General features: G+C 43.0%; 2 protein-coding genes across 6 annotated transcripts in view; one reads left to right on the top strand and one right to left on the bottom strand.

Moving 5' to 3' along the window:
• LOC110979488 (phosphofurin acidic cluster sorting protein 2-like) overlaps window positions 1-19,815 on the bottom strand; it is a 61,838-nt gene that overhangs the window by 16,072 nt on the left and 25,951 nt on the right. For 2 of the 3 annotated variants that reach the window (XM_022235319.2, XM_022235321.2), the window contains exons 9-15: window positions 10,759-10,879; window positions 6,565-6,894; window positions 5,621-5,734; window positions 4,736-4,842; window positions 4,149-4,303; window positions 2,714-2,821; window positions 2,146-2,190 (exon numbers count right to left, since the gene is read on the bottom strand). In XM_022235319.2, the coding sequence (XP_022091011.2) occupies window positions 2,146-2,190; window positions 2,714-2,821; window positions 4,149-4,303; window positions 4,736-4,842; window positions 5,621-5,734; window positions 6,565-6,894; window positions 10,759-10,879 (980 nt within the window). The remainder of the gene's footprint in view (window positions 1-2,145; window positions 2,191-2,713; window positions 2,822-4,148; window positions 4,304-4,735; window positions 4,843-5,620; window positions 5,735-6,564; window positions 6,895-10,758; window positions 10,880-19,815) is intronic. The other variant, XM_022235322.2, reaches the window with a different exon arrangement.
• On the top strand, window positions 12,959-16,856 carry LOC110991147 (uncharacterized). 3 transcript variants are annotated; one of them, XM_087148135.1, is made up of 4 exons: window positions 12,959-13,414; window positions 13,931-15,783; window positions 16,149-16,241; window positions 16,369-16,856. In XM_087148135.1, exons 2-4 carry the CDS (start codon window positions 13,968-13,970, stop codon window positions 16,608-16,610), a joined length of 2,151 nt encoding a protein of 716 aa, XP_087004261.1. In that variant the 5' UTR covers window positions 12,959-13,414; window positions 13,931-13,967; the 3' UTR covers window positions 16,611-16,856. The 3 variants fall into 3 exon arrangements, with proteins under 3 accessions (XP_087004261.1, XP_087004254.1, XP_022112048.2); XM_087148128.1 differs by having other exon boundaries at window positions 16,146-16,241; XM_022256356.2 differs by lacking the exon at window positions 12,959-13,414 and having other exon boundaries at window positions 13,836-15,783; window positions 16,146-16,241.

Genomic DNA, 19,815 nt, shown 5'->3' with positions numbered 1-19,815 from the left:
TGCATTACTGCACAGTATTCAATACGGAACGGAACAGTACAGCCGAATTTCATTTCACCTAAATCAATGAATGCATTTGCTACACTGGCTGTGATGCCGCTTTAAAGAGGTCACCAGCTTGTTGCTATAGCAATCAGCCATGTTTTAATGTATGGTATGCTGAATGCTGTTATATTTCAGTGTACACACAACCTGCCACATTTCGCCCTTGTGAGTTTGAATGGTGAAATTTTAACATGACATGATATATTATTTGTACAGTGCAATTTTGTTCTTGACTCTGGTAGCAGTAACATGCCAGTATGACAGTGAATGGCTAAGCCCATCTCGCGATGCGCTGCTGTTGGCATGTTCAGTACGTGCATTCAATGAAAAATTCACAATAACACAGTGATACCTGTTTGCTTTGTTTGGTCTGATCATGAGTGATGTGACTGGAGAGCTTTTCAAATGCCAGTGCAATACGAGTACATGAAAGTGCAAAGCTTCAGAGGAATCAAGCACAATCCAATCACACTCTTGATGCGTGATCGCGCCCTTGCCTGATACAAGTCTGACAGATGGGTACATGTGCATGTGCATTAATGCAGAGAACAGAAAAGTGGTGCAGGTTACTCACTACACATACCTTGTGGTATAACAGAGCAAAGGTGAGATTCAAATACATTGTAACCTGCACAGCAATTATCACTTGCTCAAGATACAGCAATAAAGGTAGCATTATACTGGTACATGTCCTTGAGTAGAGCACAGGTACCTTTGGTTGACTATGTATCCATGTACATGCATCTACATATATGTATTCCACTGCCTCTTTGATACATGGTTCTTATTAAGATGAATCCTTGTTAATATGGTACAAGTCTGAATCCTATTATCACACTGCAGCAGTCTTGATGAATGGATGTGGCAAATCTGGGGGGTGGGGAGAAAACCGTTGTATCAACTGAGAGCGAAGCCAGAAATACACAATGTACGTGGGACTCTGCAATGCCTGTTAGGGCAGTGCCGAATATCCGATAACCGAATATTTGATCGATTATCAAATATTCGAATATTATTTTTCAAATTTGAATATTCAAATGTAAAATTCATGAAAGGAAGGGAAAATTTTCTTCTGTTTTAAATGAGAAAAAGTGCACTGTGGAGACTTGTTTCAAGCAGATTCAAATGAAAAGTGACAGAAATCTTACGATTGAAAAAGTAAATTATCAATTAAACAATTTAAAAGGAATAGAAATTTTCAACAGGCATGAAGTATTGTCCACCTCTTAAATCTTGCTAAATCGTGGCTGGAGATACTCGTAGATGTGAGAAGCTATTATATTAATTATAATGTAAAATGGTGTAGGTTATTGTAACTGATTTTGTATATGGTCTGTTCATCAACAATCTGCCAGTGGGTACGACCGAATATTCGGATATTCAATCAAATTGAAGGTCAAATATTCACATAGTGAGTTATTCAAATTGACTCAGCCCTAGCGCCTGTAAATACGCCACCTGTGCAGAACCCACAGGCCTTCCCATTGGCCTTGGCTGGGCAATTGATACAAGTGCAAAGTACATGTACACACACACCACAAGGGAGAGTCTGTACAAAATGCAAAGGGAGTTGGCACCATGCTGCCGCTCGCTCGCACGACCTGAAATAAAACACCCAAGGGAAGGGGTCTGCTGCTCGCAGGGGAAGAGCTAGCTGGGAGTGCAGGACTCGGGGGACACTGTAGGCACAGGCGAGGGGGAAAACTGAGAAAGGGTCTCAATAACTGAGCGGTGGCCACTTGCTACAAGAGACTCGCTGCAATCTGGACATGGAATTGGAGGCCAAATACACATCGGTGGTCAGACTACACAGTGATTTGTGTGATGTGCTGTTTGAGGAAAGTGCACAACTTAAAAGACTGATTACTGCACAGAGACCACATTCTGGGCATGTTAAAACCAAAGGAGCACCCTTGATACAAACACAACAAAGAAATCCAGTCTGTTTTTTTTTCTTCCGTGGTATGGGAGTAGCAGGGTTTTGGGGGGAAGGAGGGTTTGTACATGTAACTCAGTGGTTCTGCCAAGAAAATAATAACAATCCGCAAAAAACACCGATGCATCGCTGGAACACAAGGCAGGAGGGCAGGGCACACTTACAGGCCGCATTTCTTGTCCTGCGAGGTTTCATGTGTGGTTGGTTATCTGAAATTTGGTGCAAAAATCTGGTCAGCTGGGAGCCATTACACAAGAGAACCAATGAGTAAAAAAGATTTGCTCTGCAATAAACAAAGCATGTAAATTCCTGCTGCCAAAGCATACAGGAATAAAACTGAACACTATACTAATCCAAAACTTCTCTGCAGAATGATAAATGTGGGGCTATCTCAACAAAATACATGTAAACCACTACCTCAATAAACTGTTGTCAGCTCTTAAGAGACAGAATGGCACTTTGACAATCTGACAAGCTACAGGCTACAAACTCTCCGAACAAGCACAGTCTCACGAGAGACAGAGACCAAATTTGGGCCTACACTCGGAGGCCATTACCTCCCCCCACGTTACTCAAGCCTCCAATGCCTCTGCCATCATTAGAAAATACCATGAACTACAAAGAGTGTGTGACATCGTTGCTTGGTAACAAATGCCTCCTCTCGTTCTCACAGAAATCGTCATGGAAACGCAACATTAAAAAAAAAATCATTTAAAATTCATGGTTTCTTACCTGGGTAATCCCGATCAAAAAATTCCTTCCAGTTAGAGTCAAGAAACAGTGAAGAGTACCTGGAGTCTAATGAGCCCAGATACTTGGCAAGAGAACAGCTACCAGTACCTACAAACATCCAATCACAAAAGTATTCTTTTAAGCACAAACTTAACATGTACCAATAACTGTGGTGGAACTGAGCAGCTCTCTTTTCTATATTGGCTGGTAAAGGGTTTTGCATGGCGAAACTACATGTATCAAATCAAAACAAACAAATTAAAAATTCCAGTTAAGAACAAGTTCCTACGGGGTTCCCACTGAAATCTGACACCCAACTTCCATGACATTTTCAGGACTTTCCAGGACAAGATTTAAGTTCAATTTCCATGACACATAATGCCACTTGGCAGCGAAAAGTTGTTTTGTATTACGAACAGAAAGACTGCCACAGCCACCACTGTCATCTTACAAGGATATAGCCTGTAAATTTATCATTATTCCTCATCACATCAACATCGGCTAAACAAAATAGCCAGTGCACTATCTTGATTTCCATAAGTTTTCCATGACTGTTCTTCCTCAGACATCAGGATTCAAGGACACCCTATTTTTTCCCAATTTCCATGACTTTTCAAGACACCCTTTTTCATGACCATAGGAAATTTGTCTTAGCAATCTCAAACCAATGGCATTATTTAGGCAGCTTTCACTGCGAAGCATTGTATGTTGCACTTAGCATATTCCTGCGCATGCCAGCTGTTTTGTAAACTAGCACTGATCCATGAAGTTTTGGGTTTCTCCCCACTGGGGAATGTTTCCCATGGTGAGAGGGGCATTGATAGCACTTGGAACTCAGATCAACAAGAAACAACAGATCATAGGGCTATATTAAATTAGTAGAGCATTAACTTCTCATCCCATGCGCGGAGAAAATCTGACGCCGGCCTGGGCACAGACATTTTGAATCCATGTGCATGCTTGTGGAAAATTCGAAATCGGATAGAATGATTATCAAATTAAGCACTCTGAATGCATAACACATTGGATATCGATAAAATCAGATTAAAAATTGTCATGGCAAAATTATCTACAGTGCATACGCGCACGCGTTTGCGTTGTTTATGCAGAGCAAATGAAACGCTTATTTACTGATTGTGCTTTGGGTTTTTTGCATATCGGCTTTGTCGACACATGGTTTTGGAATACAGATGCAGATATGCAAATAGCCGTACAAAAGCTGTGCAAAATTTCGAGTTTTCCATAGCTCTGTGCACCAACACGGATGCGCAGAGCAGGCATCCCTTTGTACATGAGTCAGCACTCTAGTTTTTACATATCTCTACAGTATGTAACAAACCTACACATCTGCAAGTTGTTTTAAAGCATGCAATTTTCATGGAGTTTCTCTCTGAACTACAGCAGTGTTCAGGTTCCTGCCCGTATGTGGACTCACCTAAGGGCACAACGTAAAAGCTGACATAGTTCTGCCAATCTGCTGTCTTGGCCGAGAAGAGCTCCACATAAGGTCTGAGTACAGCCCCAACATAGCTCTCGTTACCGCACAGGGCTACCTTCAGCGGCTCAGGAATTTTAGGGTTCTGGTTACAACTGTCACAAGGAAGATTCACATACACACAAGTCAGATTATGAACACATCTATACAGTGGTTATTACATGTCAACTCTTGTCACTGTTTCATTTTCAAGAAAATTACAATGCCAAACAGTTCCATTTTCACCACTGCACGATTGGATAAAGCCATTTTCTCTTTGTTTACACTCATGATGGCTGAAATATTTAAGTTCAAGCTACCACATCATTTGTGAATGGCTTCTGGCCAGCAGGTGCTCTAAAATATTTGAAATGGGGACTTGCTGAACTCAGACGGTGCTTCAGTTGTTCAGCTCATCTTACGCAAGTTGCTATTAAGTCTGTGCATGACCTCTAAACAGCCACCTTCCATGTTATCACTCAAGTGCAGTCCCGTACTTGTTCAGTGTGAATAAACATGCCTTCTGACGACAAAAGTTCTCTACTTACTACTTTTGGAGCTTGTTAACAATAAACTGTAGAGTTGCTTCCACATCACTATGGTTACATGTACACACCACTTTCTCGCCAGCATTAGTTAAGGTCTTAGCCAGTACCTGAACAGTGGCAAGTAGTAAAAGAGAAATGGACAGAGTAAAGCATGAACTAGATATCAACACACAATTTGAAATCATCCCTTAAGGGAAAATGAAAACTTCTGTGTAAGAGATGTGGATGTACTTTACAAAATGTTGTGTACAACAACAGCCAGCAGGTACTACAACTATTTGAAAGATAAAACCAGAATACAGTCTGTAACTGTGACCTCCTAAAGCAACGACCCTCTTACTTGGTAAGCATGCACATTTGGTAACACGACACCATTAATAAACCAGAACACCACTATTTCAATGACAGGAAGAAATATCGCATGGAATTGTTGGCTCATGTAAAGATAATTATTCTGCATAATAATTAATTGTCACCCCCCTGGCCATTTTTGTCAAGAACCTTCTCCAATCTTCAAAGAAACCTCTAGAACTGCCTTGAGCAGAAGCACCCCCTTGTTAGTTGAAAAAGAGCCATGTTGATCAGGGGTGTTTATTTTTGTTGGTAGCGATGCGAATGCAACACATGCATTTCATAGTCATTTGTGAACCAGTGAAGTGCAGATCCTACAAAAGGAGCCGCCATTGCTAGGAAAATTGCACCCCCTGTTGGTCTCCCTCAGGACTCCTTATGCATATTCTTTCAAGTAAGACGTTAACTTTCAAAGGGCAACAAGTCCCATGTAAAGTAATTTAGTGGCTGAGCTCCAATATCGTCCAAGATTTCCAGGTGGACTTTGAAAGGTCTAGGAGGTACGGGTTTGAACAAACAAGTCTGGATCCCCACCCTGCCGTGCTTCTCAAGCACACTGACGAGTATCACCCTGTCGGGGATCTGGCTGTCAGTCAAGCCTTGCCAGAGACTGGTGAGCTGTTCAGCCAATGGAGTGACACCAGGGTGCTGAGAGAAAGATGAAAAAAAAAAAGACATCATTCAAAGGGCTTTGAAAAGAAGATTGATGTTATTGGGATGGTCTTGTAGAAAAGTGGAACTGTTTCAGTATCTTCTTGTCAATTACTTCCTTTTTTTCCAATCTGTAAAGATGTTGGTGCATCAACCTGTCTTTTCGTGACTTTTTGAAGTGTTTTCTGTAACAGAACTGCCATCATCACAAATTTTACTAGCCTTGTGCTCAGACGATTAACTAGCTGCTGGGCTTGTGTAATGTACATTTTATTGGCTTGAATGAATTTCAAAAGTCTGTGAGCACATTTCAAACTGTTTCCACATATTTATCAGGAAGCACATGTACCCTTTTACACATGGAACAGACTTTTCACAACTAGCCCGCTGGGCAGTATTTGCAGGACATTTAACCTGCCTGTAGCAGTAAATAACCTGCATGTTTCCCAGATGGGTAAACGAACATACAGGTGGTAATATTTTGCTTCATCAACCACCCATTCCAGGAATGATCCATAATTTTCATCACTTTCACTGAAATTTTAGCCCGCCTCTTGTCTGACATTACCGAGAAGTAAAGTATCGCATCACTTCAAAATGTCAGGAATATTAGAAGTCGTTGACATTTCACATGATCTTTGTGCGTAAGCAACAGCTGTCAGCCAGGCATTTTCTCATTTAGACTCTGATGAAGCTGAACAGTTACGAAAGCCTCTTTCCTTGAAAGAAAGCAATTGAGTCATCAGTGCTTTGCTGATGCAGTTATGCATCAGCAAATCTGACCCTGACCTTTAATAATCCCAAACGCACAACACGGTGATCTGTACCTTATGATCAGCCTTGCCAAAGCTGCTGGCCTTCTCCACTGACTTGGAGTGCTGCCTCGGCCCTTCAGTCGGTGAACCCTGCGATCCCTGCGATCCTTCCTTGCTCAGTGTCTTGGGCACCGAGTGGCTGTGAAGACGCTTCTCCTTCTGGCCAGCGCCGTTGGTGGCAGAGGGCAGCATGGCCTTCTCGCTGCCGGGCGAGGGTGTCGTCTTCATCATGATGGGCATGTCCCCTGGGTCGCTCTGGTGGGAGAGGGTGCTTTCGCTCCGGTTGACGAGAGAGGGCAGCATTTCTGACATTGGGGTTGTTTCGTCATCTCCAGGAAACTCCTATTAAAACATCACATACCGGGTACATGTGGATCTGTGACTGTTCAGCTCCAACCAGACAACCCCAGGTCTCAATTTTATGGGACTGCTACTAGTACTCATAAGCAGAGAACAGTATTACGGAAAAAATGTGCCATGCAAAAATCACAAGAAACAGTCACACCAAATACATATATGCAATTCATAGCACTACGGCTGGTCAATAACTTTTGCTAAGCATATCTTCTTTGCTTATGCAATCTGCTGTGTGTATGGGTAGCAGTGTATCAGTGTATGTATGGGTAGCAGTTCTATAACACCGACTCCTGTTGTAAAAGTGTTCAACATTTAACCATGCTCCCCAAACTGGAATCCACTAAAAAAACAAGAAATGAAAGGATCATCTGTTTCAAGTGACCAGGATTCAGATGTACATGTACTACAGGGCAGGGAGAGCATTATTATCATTTTCTTTTCAGCTTTTTGTGATTTTTCATTTTGCTTTTCCAATTTTGTTATTCCTTAAATTCAAGTGGCGTTTTCTCTGAAGAAAACCCTAAACAAGTACCGGTGTAAGATGAAAAGTCACATACAGATACGTAAACAGATGTCTGTGGGGAGGCATTCAAGTAAATTTCAAGTTTATGTAGAATCATCCACTCTAATGTCTATTCAAGGACAATCCTCGTGAGAGGAAATGAAAGGGTCAAGAACCTTTGGCCTACCGTATGAATCCCAGAAACACTAGATACAAAGCTTCAACAAAATTTCAACTGGATTCAAAAAACCTTTTGGGGGAAAAAACAAATTACCAATGCACTTTCCCTCAGCATTTTTGGTACACATCTTGGCATTAAATTTCCAAAATCAACAAGAAATTATAATATGACTCATAACATCTAAGTGGTGACTTCCACTTTGCGTAGGAAGAGCAGATGGTGAGGTCTACCACAGGGCTTTGAAAATGACAGATTGAAAATGCCCGGAATGCAATGTAGTCGGTACAGGTATTTCTGAATCCCTCGTGAGGAAATGTGTGTACTGCTGGGATGAATATGTTTAGCTATTAGAAACAGTTTTTAATTCATCATAACAGCACATGTACATATCTGGTGGTTTCAAATACATTTGTTTAACACCAAGAATATGGCACATCCTGTACATACAGGTACATGTGCATTTGTACATGTGCAAGTTTTACAAATGCACATGTGCAAGTTTTAATAAACTTGAAGTACACATACCAACATTGACTTGCAACTCTGACCACGACAAGATTCTATGTGATTTACCAGAAATCTTGAAGGTTAGAGAGCTACTACCAGTACCCAGTAGCATCCAACATTACCGTTTCATACACTGAGGAAGGTGAGGAATCTTCTTCCTCAAAAGATATGTACATGTACATTTATATGAAAATTATTTTTTATAAATTTAATCCATGAAAAGTTAATGTGAATAAGTACATGTAGATACATGTACCAAGAGCGTGAGAAAAAGCACTAATAAATCAAATATTTTGATGCACATGTACCAGTATGTATGGAATGTTCAATAATGCATAAAAACATTTCAGTAATTTAAGTACAGTGTACATGTACATTCTACATGTTACCCTGGACCTGCTGCACATGCACATGTACATGTATGTACGGCATAAAAACACCACACTGCAAGAGGACAGCTGAAGATAGCTCTTATAAAAAGTGGTGTCACCTTTACGTCTTGTAAAATCTTTCCACCCAAGAGTGCATGTAAATGTTTCAAGCCAAGTTACATGTACATGTGACAGATTGCTCTGCACATATTGTACACTAACTACTTGCATTCTGTTTAGGTATATCCAAATCTGCCTCCAAGGTAAATGGTGGAGTTGCCTACCTAGTGTGAACATTCCTTGGTTTTTGAGTAGCTTAGAAAGAACGGTGAGAATAGTCATTTTCCTTGAACTGTGAACAATCTTCTGAGCTAAGATTTTTGATAATGATTTCCTGGACTGCATGTTCCTCTTTACTTTGCAACTGATAACGCTGACCCCAAAATATCTCTAAACCTTTTCTCCAGGGGAGGGGCAGTTCACCTTGTGTGGACCGATCTTAGTCCACACAAGGTCCACACAAGCTGCATTATGTGGACCTCTTTTTATCAAAGGTCCACACTAGGTACAGGTACATGTATGTAAAGTTTCTACATGTACAGTACACACACTGATGGAGCTTTTTCCTATAAAACGTGAGTCGGGGGAGAAAAAAGCCCACAATGCTGAAACAGGCGGGGAACTATAAAATGGCCACATCCACATCAGAACCTCATGGTCTGCAAAGCTTAGCCCCAAGGCAAGCCCGCGGGAACGGGGGGTGCTTGGGGTACTGCAGCACCCCCAACTTTTTGGATGGGGGTGCTGGAATATGCTGCAGCACTCCCTCCCCCCATACTTTTAGCAGGATAAAATGCACATCCTGTAATAGAATCATCCCGAAGCTTTACCTAGCACTGTAGCGTTACCTCATCTCAACGGAAAAAATGGGGAAAAATGCAAGTTTTTTCCCGTCAATCATGTCGGCACTAGATCGCGAGCAAATCATGTGGAGGTACATGTACACAACCTAGGCATAGTCTGATGGAACGAGGTTGCTGTTCCATTTCACAGAATCTTGTGAAGGAAGTACAGATACATGTAGTATAATGGGTAATTTATCATGCCTACAGCTGTGGCGCATAGCGCGCCAAGTATGCGTGACTCAGTAAACACATGTAGCCCATTTGCACTGATCCAATCAGAGCTCAAATCCATGAGGTTTTCCCAGTGCCCTGTATACCCTGGTTACAAGCAAAAGAGCTGCACATACATGTACGTATCAACCTCGTGTGATATTATTCCTACGGTCACTCACAACAAAGCGGTAAATCGTGCATTCACGGGAAAGAGGATGCTAAATCTCTACACGCGTGTGTGTGTATATTGAAGAAAATGTGTAAAGTGCACTGTTCGAGTTCATCCGTACATTCGGTTGACGTTTTACAGAATTGAGCATCAAGGTAAGCCCTAAGTTTACAATTTTTTCTCCTTTCGTGTGTGTATTGTCAAATTGTCGTGATTGTGATTATGGTAGGCCTAGTATTTGTAAAGATAAAAGCCTAGTTTATCTTGATAAGTTGATGTTCTTTCCCATTGGTTTTGGGGCGATTGTGTACAGGCAGATGACGGGCCCCATTCCCTGAAAAAGAACAAAATCCACTTTGAATTGTACTTACAAACTAGCTGGCGACATTAAAAACCAGCAGGTATGTGATAGAAACAGCGCACATTTTTTTGTGTTGTGGGAGGCCCCCTATAATGACGCATCAACAAAAACAGATCGATTTGGGGGGGGGGGGCACACTGCACCACATGCACACTGTGCTCCCCGCCCTAGCTAGGTAGGCACATGCAGTCAAGAATAAGACGTGCACATGTAGTAGGCACACCGGTACCCTGCAGGCAGGTGCCCTGCATGCCGGCGCTACAGATCAAAGTCGAGGTGTCTCGACCATGTGTCGACAGTCGAGTTGTCTCGACTTGGGTCCGAGTTGACCTGGGTCCGAGTTGACTCAAAACCTGAATAATCGTGATGCTATGCAGCATGAACTAACATTAACACTTGGTTAAGCATGGTTGATTCGCATCAGCATGTGGTCTAAAAGAGCATCATAGGACCCCAGAGCTTCCGGGGCCCTTGAGCAGGCCCCGGACCCCCCGCCGAAACGGCTTCGCGCTACGCACTCGCACATTCTATCAAATCTCAGCAACCCCTGCAAAAAACTTGTTCCAGCAGGCCTGCCCCGAGGTCACCCAAAGAAATGTGATCATAGAGAATGCTAACATTAAATGCTCTTCTGACTCACCCCTGAACTGCCAGAGTCTTTGCTGTTGCCGTTGTCCTCGTAGCATTGGTCGATCAGTGGGAACTGCTCCATTTCCTCTGCCATGGAGCTGGAGGTAGGAATGCCCTGGGAAAAGAACGGCCTGTTTGGAAGAGGGGAAATACAGTGTACCAGAAAATATCAATTGATTACATTTACAAAACTTTAAAAAGATCATAAAGCTGGATACCAGAATACCCAGAAAAGAATAACCTGAGCATGGGTGTGAAATGCCAGAAATTATCAATAGATGCATGAATTTAAAATATATATATAAAGTACAGGTATGTAAGATTTGAAACTTTGCATGGTGGAAGTAGTACATATGATAAGGATTTGTGTGTACACCATGGGATCTATCTCTTCAAGAAGAGATGGGAAATCTATCTTTTCAAGAAGAGATGGGGGAATCTATCTTTTCAAGAAGAGATGGGGGATCTATCTCTTCAAGAAGAGGTGGGGATCTATCTCTTCAAGAAGAGGTGGGGATCTATCTCTTCAAGAAGAGGTGGGGATCTATCTCTTCAAGAAGAGGTGGGGATCTATCTCTTCAAGAAGAGGTGGGGATCTATCTCTTCAAGAGGAGATGGGGGAATCTATCTCTTCAAGAAGTGGTGGGGATCTATCTCTTCAAGAAGAGGTGGGGATCTATCTCTTCAAGAGGAGATGGGGGAATCTATCTCTTCAAGAAGAGGTGGGGATCTATCTCTTCAAGAAGAGGTGGGGATCTATCTCTTCAAGAAGAGATGAAAGACTACATGTATCTCTTCAAGAAGAGGTGGGGATCTATCTCTTCAAGAAGAGGTGGGGATCTATCTCTTCAAGAAGAGGTGGGGATCTATCTCTTCAAGAAGAGGTGGGGATCTATCTCTTCAAGAGGAGATGAAAGACTACATGTATCTCTTCAAGAAGAGGTGGGGATCTATCTCTTCAAGAAGAGGTGGGGATCTATCTCTTCAAGAAGAGGTGGGGATCTATCTCTTCAAGAAGAGGTGGGGATCTATCTCTTCAAGAGGAGATGGGGGAATCTATCTCTTCAAGAAGTGGTGGGGATCTATCTCTTCAAGAAGAGATGCGGGAATCTATTTTTTCAAGAAGAGATGGGGGATCTACAGTATCTCTTCAAGAAAAGGTACATGTAGGGATTGACATGTATTTTTTCAAGAAGAGTTCAGTTCTGAAAAGAACCATTTCAGAGTGTCAACTGGACGTTTTGATGCTCTAGCCGCCCCAACACTTACTGTACTACACAGTACATGTATGTTGTATGTACTGTTCAAGCATAGGGTCTGAGAAGGGAAAGAGTCGATACGGGTCAGAGTTCACATGCAAGACTTCACACCAAATGTTAACAGTAACAGAGTAGGGCCAGTTTGTTTCCAATCTTAATGACAGCTTTGGGGTGAACTCATAATCACTTAATCCATACATGTACATGTACATTGTAGGCCTGCTATTTGTACATGTACCGGTACATTGTACATGGGGTAGTGACAATTTGAAATTACATGTACGAGTGCATGTGAGCTGGCACATTGAAGAATTGACTTATTTGAAGTTCTAAACACACATTGTAAATAAAAACTGCAATCTCATGAAGTGTAGTTTGTCAATTTCTCGACTTTGTGCTGGCACACCTGCAGTCAGGAATGACTGAGCTCCACTAAGTTCATACAGGCTTACACACCTGTATGTTAGGAATCTGTGTCACTTTGGTATTTGATGAACCCATCCCCCAATGTACTAACACAATATAACAACATGTCCATGTAGGGACATGCTGACCTGAATGGACCTTCCAATTCAGTATGGTCCAAAGCAGCTACACATGTACATGTACCATACACATACACGTCAGTTAGGTGTGCGCTTGTATATGGGGCCTTGTGGGGTACCAGAACAATGGGAAATACCCCACAAGGCCAGTTTTGACCTTGTGGGGTACCAAAATTGGTACCCCACAAGAATTTCCCAAAACTGATATTTGGAAATAACTCAAAAAGGGGAAATTTTTGACGGGTAATAATCTGTAGCAAATTGAAGTGTTTTATATAGGCCTAAGGGACATACGGTCAAAATTTCAACCCACAAAAAAGAAGTTGGTTTAAATTGGAGTGATTTGACATTTTTTGCGTGTTGTGTGGGAGTTTTGTACACGAGAACAAAGGAAATACCCCGCAAGTATAGCTGTACTTGTGAAAGGTGCAGACGGAGCTCTTCTATGTATTAACACAGTCACGAATCGAGGTCGGATTGTAAATCGAGGACGTCCTCAGTTCGCAATAAGGTGAAATTTGAGGCCGCAGTGAGCATTTATGAGGGTCAGCGAAATTTCAAGGCATTTGGAAGCCGTCCTCGGTGTACGCATTTAACACGCCGGGTGTTTAAAAACACCCGCTCGAAATGGACAGTTTCGGCGCATCCCTGGATGGAATAGCGCCCTCCCTAGCTCTCTTGCTACCCTGTCCGATCCGCATTGGTGAGCACAATAAACGTCGCCAAGTGCCGGGGACGCATAACCCCCAACAAATATAAAAGCCTCCAAACTGTCGAAAAGCATCATAGCGTCACCTTGCCATCACGCCTGTGGACTTCTGTAGCCGTTCTGAGATGTAGGTGTCTTCTAGTGGAAAATATGGTGAGTAAAAACGATTTCATTTGAAGTAGAATGTTGAGCATGACCAGACCCTATCTTGGTACGGTTTACTACATCATTAAATACATGGGCCCCAGTGCTGGCTATAGTACCATGCTATTAGTTAGAGCGTGGTTAAAGTGTGGCTGCTATCCACCCCCCCCCCCCAATTTTGTCGATAGGCTAATGTAGATCTTGCACCGCTGTTCGAGTGAATGTGCCAGTGGAATAGGTATACGTATGCAGTCCGAAAAGCTCAATCACATAATCCAGTTGAACAGGTTCCTTCAACACATTTTTCCAGCCGCAAGTGAAGACTTTTCTGTCGTCCATATGTGGTGGTTCTAGGCCTAATTGTGTTTAAAGTGTTAGTTCAGGGTGAGGGTTTTGGGTGGATGTGGCTCTTGGGAGCCCCGAGACCTGTCCCCCCCCCACCACCACCACCACCACCAGTCCATACCAAATTAAAAGAAGACAAGCGGCTTAACGAAAATAATGTTCAATTTGTTTTCTTGCCAGCTGACCTGCTCACCATAAGTGGAGACGTTTGGACAGTATGGCTGATTCGTCCACCGGTTCCAGCAGTAGGCCTACGTCATCTGTTGCTCCAAGTGATGACACGTCTGACGTCCAGCAGAACTGTGGTGTGACCGTAATGCAAACCAGTAATGAGGTTGGCTGCAGGAAATGGGACAAGAAACACTTCTGCTTTTACTGCGATGTACCCCAGGCCAAGCTCCCCCGTCATCTCCAGTCATGTCACAAGGAAGAAAGAGAAGTCATCGAGATCGCCGGTGAGCCCAACGCTGGTGTGCGTAAGAAACTTCTGTTGAAAATTCGCAATATAGGCAATCACAGGCACAATTGTCAGGTTCTTCGTGAAGGTCGTGGTGTGCTCGTTGTCGGGTACAGGCCAAATTGCAAGGTATCTCCCGATGCGTATGGACCATGCGTATATTGTTACGGCTATTATGTGCGTACCGATTTGTGGCGACACGTGTGCCCTTTGAAGCCAGCACCCACTCCACAGACTGACAGCACCGGTAAGAGGGCTCGTGTGGGTGGACGGGTCGCTCACAAGAGTGATTTGTTGAAACCTCCTCCTGTTGGCGTGTCGTTCCAGTTACACCAGGTTCTTAGTCCAATGAAGAGAGATGATGTGGCTTTGGTAGTCAAGAATGACACGTTGATTGTTGAATTGGCCAAGCGTGAATACATGAAACTAGGGCACGATGTAGATCAGCATGGCTACATCCGTAACAGGGTGCGTGAATTGGGTCGACTCGTCCTACAACTCCGAAAGAACACCCAGCAACCAAATGCATCACTCGAATCATTTGTCCATCCGCACCACCTGTCTGATATTGTGAAGGCCGTCCACGATATTGCCGGCTTCAGGGAAGACAAACAGTTGTACGATGTTCCGTCACTAGCGCTGAAGATTGGTTATTCCGTCAAGAAGTGTGCACTCGTCTTGAAAGGAAGTGCCCTAGAGTCCGGCCAAAAACACAAAGCGGAGCGTGCGGAAGAGTTTCTGCAGTTGTGTGAATTGAACTGGCGAGACCTTGTGTCCACACACGCACACAGAACGCTGTACCAAGGAAAACGCAACAAAGTCACCATTCTCCCGACAAATGCCGATGTAGTCCACCTGTCGTCGTTCCTTCATGAAGCTGGCAACCGGGAACTTCAACTCCTGCAGGGTGCTCGGGGCAGACAAATCAGGCCAGTTTGGCAGAAATTGAATGAGGTCAGTCTGTGCCACCTCATCATGTTCAACCGAAGAAGGCAGGGGGAGGTTTCAAAAATGAAACTTGACGATTTCCACAAGCACAGCACCGCCAAACTGGAGGGGGAATGCCTGTTGAGTGATTTAGAGCGCCAGCTGTGCAAGATGTTCCGTGTTGTCGAAATAGTCGGCAAGAGAGGCAGAACTGTTCCCGTGCTCCTAAGCAATGAGGCAGTAGCGTGGTTGAGTGCCCTTGTCGCCAAGAGACATGAAGCTGGAGTAGCCCAAGACAACAACTTCTTGTTCGCACGGTGTTGTTATGGCGGGAGAGGCCACTTACGAGGGAGTGACTGTTTAAGGGCATATGCAGATAAGGCTGGCCTTGACAATGCATCCAGCATCCGGTCCACCAAACTCCGTAAACATGTAGCAACTGCATCGCAAATTCTTGCATTAAAGGAACATCAGCTTGAAACTCTAGCCAACTTCATGGGCCACGATCTGCGGGTACATCGCGAATACTACCAATTGCCAGATACTGTACAGCGGGTCACCAAACTGTCCAGACTTTTCCTGAGTTTGGAGAGGGGCAACCTGTCTTCCCAGCAGGGCAAATCCTTGGATGATCTGCATGTAACTGGAGGTAAGGGCACCTTGTACTCAAACCATGTTTCCCATGTTCCGTCTACCCAACGCTTGGCTTCGAACCAAGTCAACCCAACCCAGACTCCCATTTTGTAGGGCATCGTACTGGGCCAGAAAGAATACCTCTCTTCCTATTAAATTCCCCCCCCCCGGAAGAACAGACCAGTACAAAGAAAGACGGGGGACAAAAAATCCCCCCCATAAATGTATCTTGCGTCAAGAACTCCCAAAATAATGTTCCATTTTGGCCGTCCATCCCACCCCCCCCCCCCATATCTCAACACCAAGCAGAGACTGCCAGACACCCGTGCATGTATGTGTGCTTTAACTGATTGATCTCAATTTCGGGTTTACTCTCAGAAGGCTTCACCAGTGAAGAGGACAGCAGCGAGAGTGGGGACAGCAGTGACAGCAGTGACAGCAGTGAAGACTCCTGCGATGGATCCGTCAAAAACGGTAAGATTTGGTCTGTCTGTCTGTCTGTCTGTCTGTCTGTCTGTCACTCTGTCTGTCACTCTGTGAGGCTGTCTGCTGAGGTGTCACCTACATTTCTAATGTCCTTTTCTTGCCTCTACATTAATAGGACAGCTTCCTGGTGTTGCTGCTGCATCTCGAACAAGGGAACCCTCTCCGCCATCGAGACGAGTGAAGCGGCGTCCCTGGACTACAGCGGAGAAGACAGACGTCCAAGAAGGCCTGCGCAAATTCTTCCAGTTGAGGAAAGTTCCTGGCAAGCTGGACATCGAAGCAGCTTGCACTGTGGCACTGCAGACCCGTACTTGGAGAAACATCAAAGACTTTTGTCGTAACACTATGAAGTTGTAGGCAAGTTCAGCTAGGATACGCCACACCAGCCATTCCCTCGAGACATTATACCACATTGATGCAGAACCCTATAGTGGTAGGCCAATAATGCACTCAAATTTTAGCGGCCAAAACAACCAAAAACTTGTGAGTGTTGTCCTCGGTGTTATAGGCTGCACTCACATGGACGAGAAGTCCTCCGTCTGATAGTTTGGAAAGTATGCCCTCCATTTGCAGTGTCTACATGTATACGTGTGTAAGGATGTGTGTGTGACTTTGTTTCTGCATTCAATTGGGGACCCTGAACAATAGAGGACAATAACGTCCCCAACTGACAGAGGGTCCGGAATGACAACTGTGTACAAAACATATGAGTGGTCTTCTAAAAAAGTTAAAGTACAAACAAAAGAGGAACAATAGGGGGTCCCCCAGCTGCAGGCAAATACACACTTGTGTGTGTGTATCCAGTGAAAGAAAACACTACCACTATACGGTGCGTGTGTTGGCATGATTACATTTTCAAAGAAATCCACCCAACTATGAAACATTCTAATTACAAGTGATATCTGAGCTTTACATGAGGCATGTACTGCTATACATGTACATGTATGCACACAAACAGTACAGGTATACCAGCTTGATTTATTATCAATTCTTTGATCCCTATACACTGTGCTGGCATCTCATTTCTCAGGCCAGTGCTCCCCAAGGGTAATGCTCTGCATAATCTACCTTGCTACAGCTACATGTATGGTAAATCAAGAGAAAATCTCATCACTCTACCCCTTTGGTACAGTACGAGTAGAGTGTGCATGCATACATGATGGTACAGGTACCCCATACAATGCATGTATACGTATCGGTGTATTATGTTCAACGTAGTACATGTACAGTACACGTACATAACATTTTAACATGCACGTGTACAGTACATTTATAACAAGTAAATTTTGGATTTACAGGTTCTGTATACTGGTACCAATGCACACTGGTACCCGGTATGTGTAAATGTTCAGTACTGTTTTTCCTTAATATTCTGAGTGAAGCACTTGAATGAATACACTCCGATTGCTGTTGAATCTTCAGTTTTTCTTTCATTTTTCAAGTCACCTCCAATAAGTTGACACCATCATTGTTTCATGTAGGCCTATACATGTACACTGTACCCATGACGTGGCTTGTGATCTGCTCAACAATGTACATTGTACTCATATGTGTAGTAAAAACTTTATTAACTTAAAAAATTTTTTTGACTCGAGAGTAATTGGCAATTAGAGAGAAGCAAATTACTGGTACTTTATTTCAAAAGGAGCATTTTTATTGCTTCTGGCAGAGATCTATTAAAGGCAAAGAAAACGCTTCATTTGGCTGAAAGATAACCAGCTGAAAACTGGGCAATGAACTGGAGGCTTGTTGAAGAAGCACAACAAAATATTTACATAAATACAAGTACCGTAAAAGGCAAGAACAAACAAAATCTACTTGTAATTTTCCAAAACTCAGCCTCCCGTTCTCATTTCTGAAAATTTAAGCACTGCGCCTGCTAGCCTGCTAGCAAACCAATAAATTAAATGGCACTGTCTAAGAAATCTGAGCCTGTCAGCGGTGGGCAAACACTCCTGAGGATTTATGTATTTAAGTGTGGCCATGCTGTCCAGCAAATTGCAAGTGCTTGTGGGTGGTGTGTACAGTTTCTTCCATTAATCAGTCAACTATTCATGAATTGCTGCTGGTCACATACTGTACATGTACAACTGCACACTGCAGCTCCTTTCAACAAATGCAGAAACACTGTAGGAAAAACAGTAGGGTCTATCAGAAAGTCAGTCAGAAATGGTCGGTACAGGTTGGAAAGCCAAGACAGAAGGTTGATTTGTACATAAAGTTCTTCAAAATAAACTCCAACCATTTAAAAAGCTTCAGGTGTGATGTTCACAGAACTAACTGGAAGATCATTTTTCAGTAGTAAAGTTCCCATCCCAACATACATGTACATGTACAAAAAACCCTGCAATTAACATTTCTACAAGATACCGGTACCTGACAAATTTGCAGTTTCAATATGACAATTTTTGAATTGTTTTCTAAATGTACATGTACAAAATGTCAGCACACTACATGTGCATGTACATACATGTATGTAAGTAAACTGCAGATGATCAAGTACCTTTGAGTATTTAATAGCTTCAGTATCTATTTGTACAAGACTATCGGTACATGTACATGACGATGTGTGTGAGGGACACATGTGGCACAGAAGTCAGGCAGTTGGAAGCTTCTAAAGTATCATGGATGGGCGGAAACACATGGAAATTATCTTGGTTTTCATACATGGGTAGTTCCAGAAATTAAGGGTCCATTTTTTTGGTGTCCCTGTCACATCTGACATGGTTTTGCAAGTTCAGAACACATTTTCTAATTTGTAAGAGTGATGAATTAATGCAAATTACCTGTACCTGCCAAACAAATAGTAATAGTCTGAAATCAATTTCGGTGATATTTCCATGTCAAATAACAAAGGTCAGATGTAACAGGGTCACAAAAATGTCACACTTTTGGACCCCTAATTTCTGGACTTACCCACATGCATGTACAGCATCTTCATCCATCAGGGAGCAGATGCACACAAGACCCCAAGTACTAGTACATGTACATGTACGAATACCCCATTTAAAGCCCTCCTATGCAAATGTCCAAGTTCAGGAAAAAGTCAACACCAGCCAAGGGACTGGTGTAAACAGGGCCTACATGTACATGTACATAAAAACAGCGTTTACTGGCTGGGACTGTTCATGTAACTTGGACATACCTGTAGCTGTGCCTTGACTGTTGATTGATAAGCCAGCTTTGTCTACCAGTCACCTGCTTTTGTCTGTTGATTGAATTTGACTGGTCACAGTGCCAACCAGAATTATCAGTGACCTGACAGTTGAGTGACTGGCATGTGTATAAAGAACTCTATTGGCAGAAAAAGTAAACTGAATTTTTGACTGTCTGTGCTCAAAGAAGAGTACCCAAAATGGATGGGCAACATAGAACATTGCTGAAGTGCCCCAAACGAAGTATTCATTGTCACTAGCGCGGTGACATTCATTTATCCTTATTCTTTAATTTCTTAAATCAATTATTTTTTTACGTTAACTTGTACTGTGCCGTTGATCATTTTTATGGAAACGGTGCATTATACATTTTCAATTATTATTGTATACCACTCAGTGTACATGTA

This window comes from Acanthaster planci, linkage group LG01, assembly GCF_054643075.1.
Source record: "Acanthaster planci isolate LZ-2023a linkage group LG01, COTS_SCS, whole genome shotgun sequence".
In the NCBI taxonomy this organism is placed as follows: domain Eukaryota; kingdom Metazoa; phylum Echinodermata; class Asteroidea; order Valvatida; family Acanthasteridae; genus Acanthaster; species Acanthaster planci.
The sequence above is the reverse complement of the archived record's forward strand: the minus strand, read 5'-3'. Positions and strand labels throughout refer to the sequence as shown.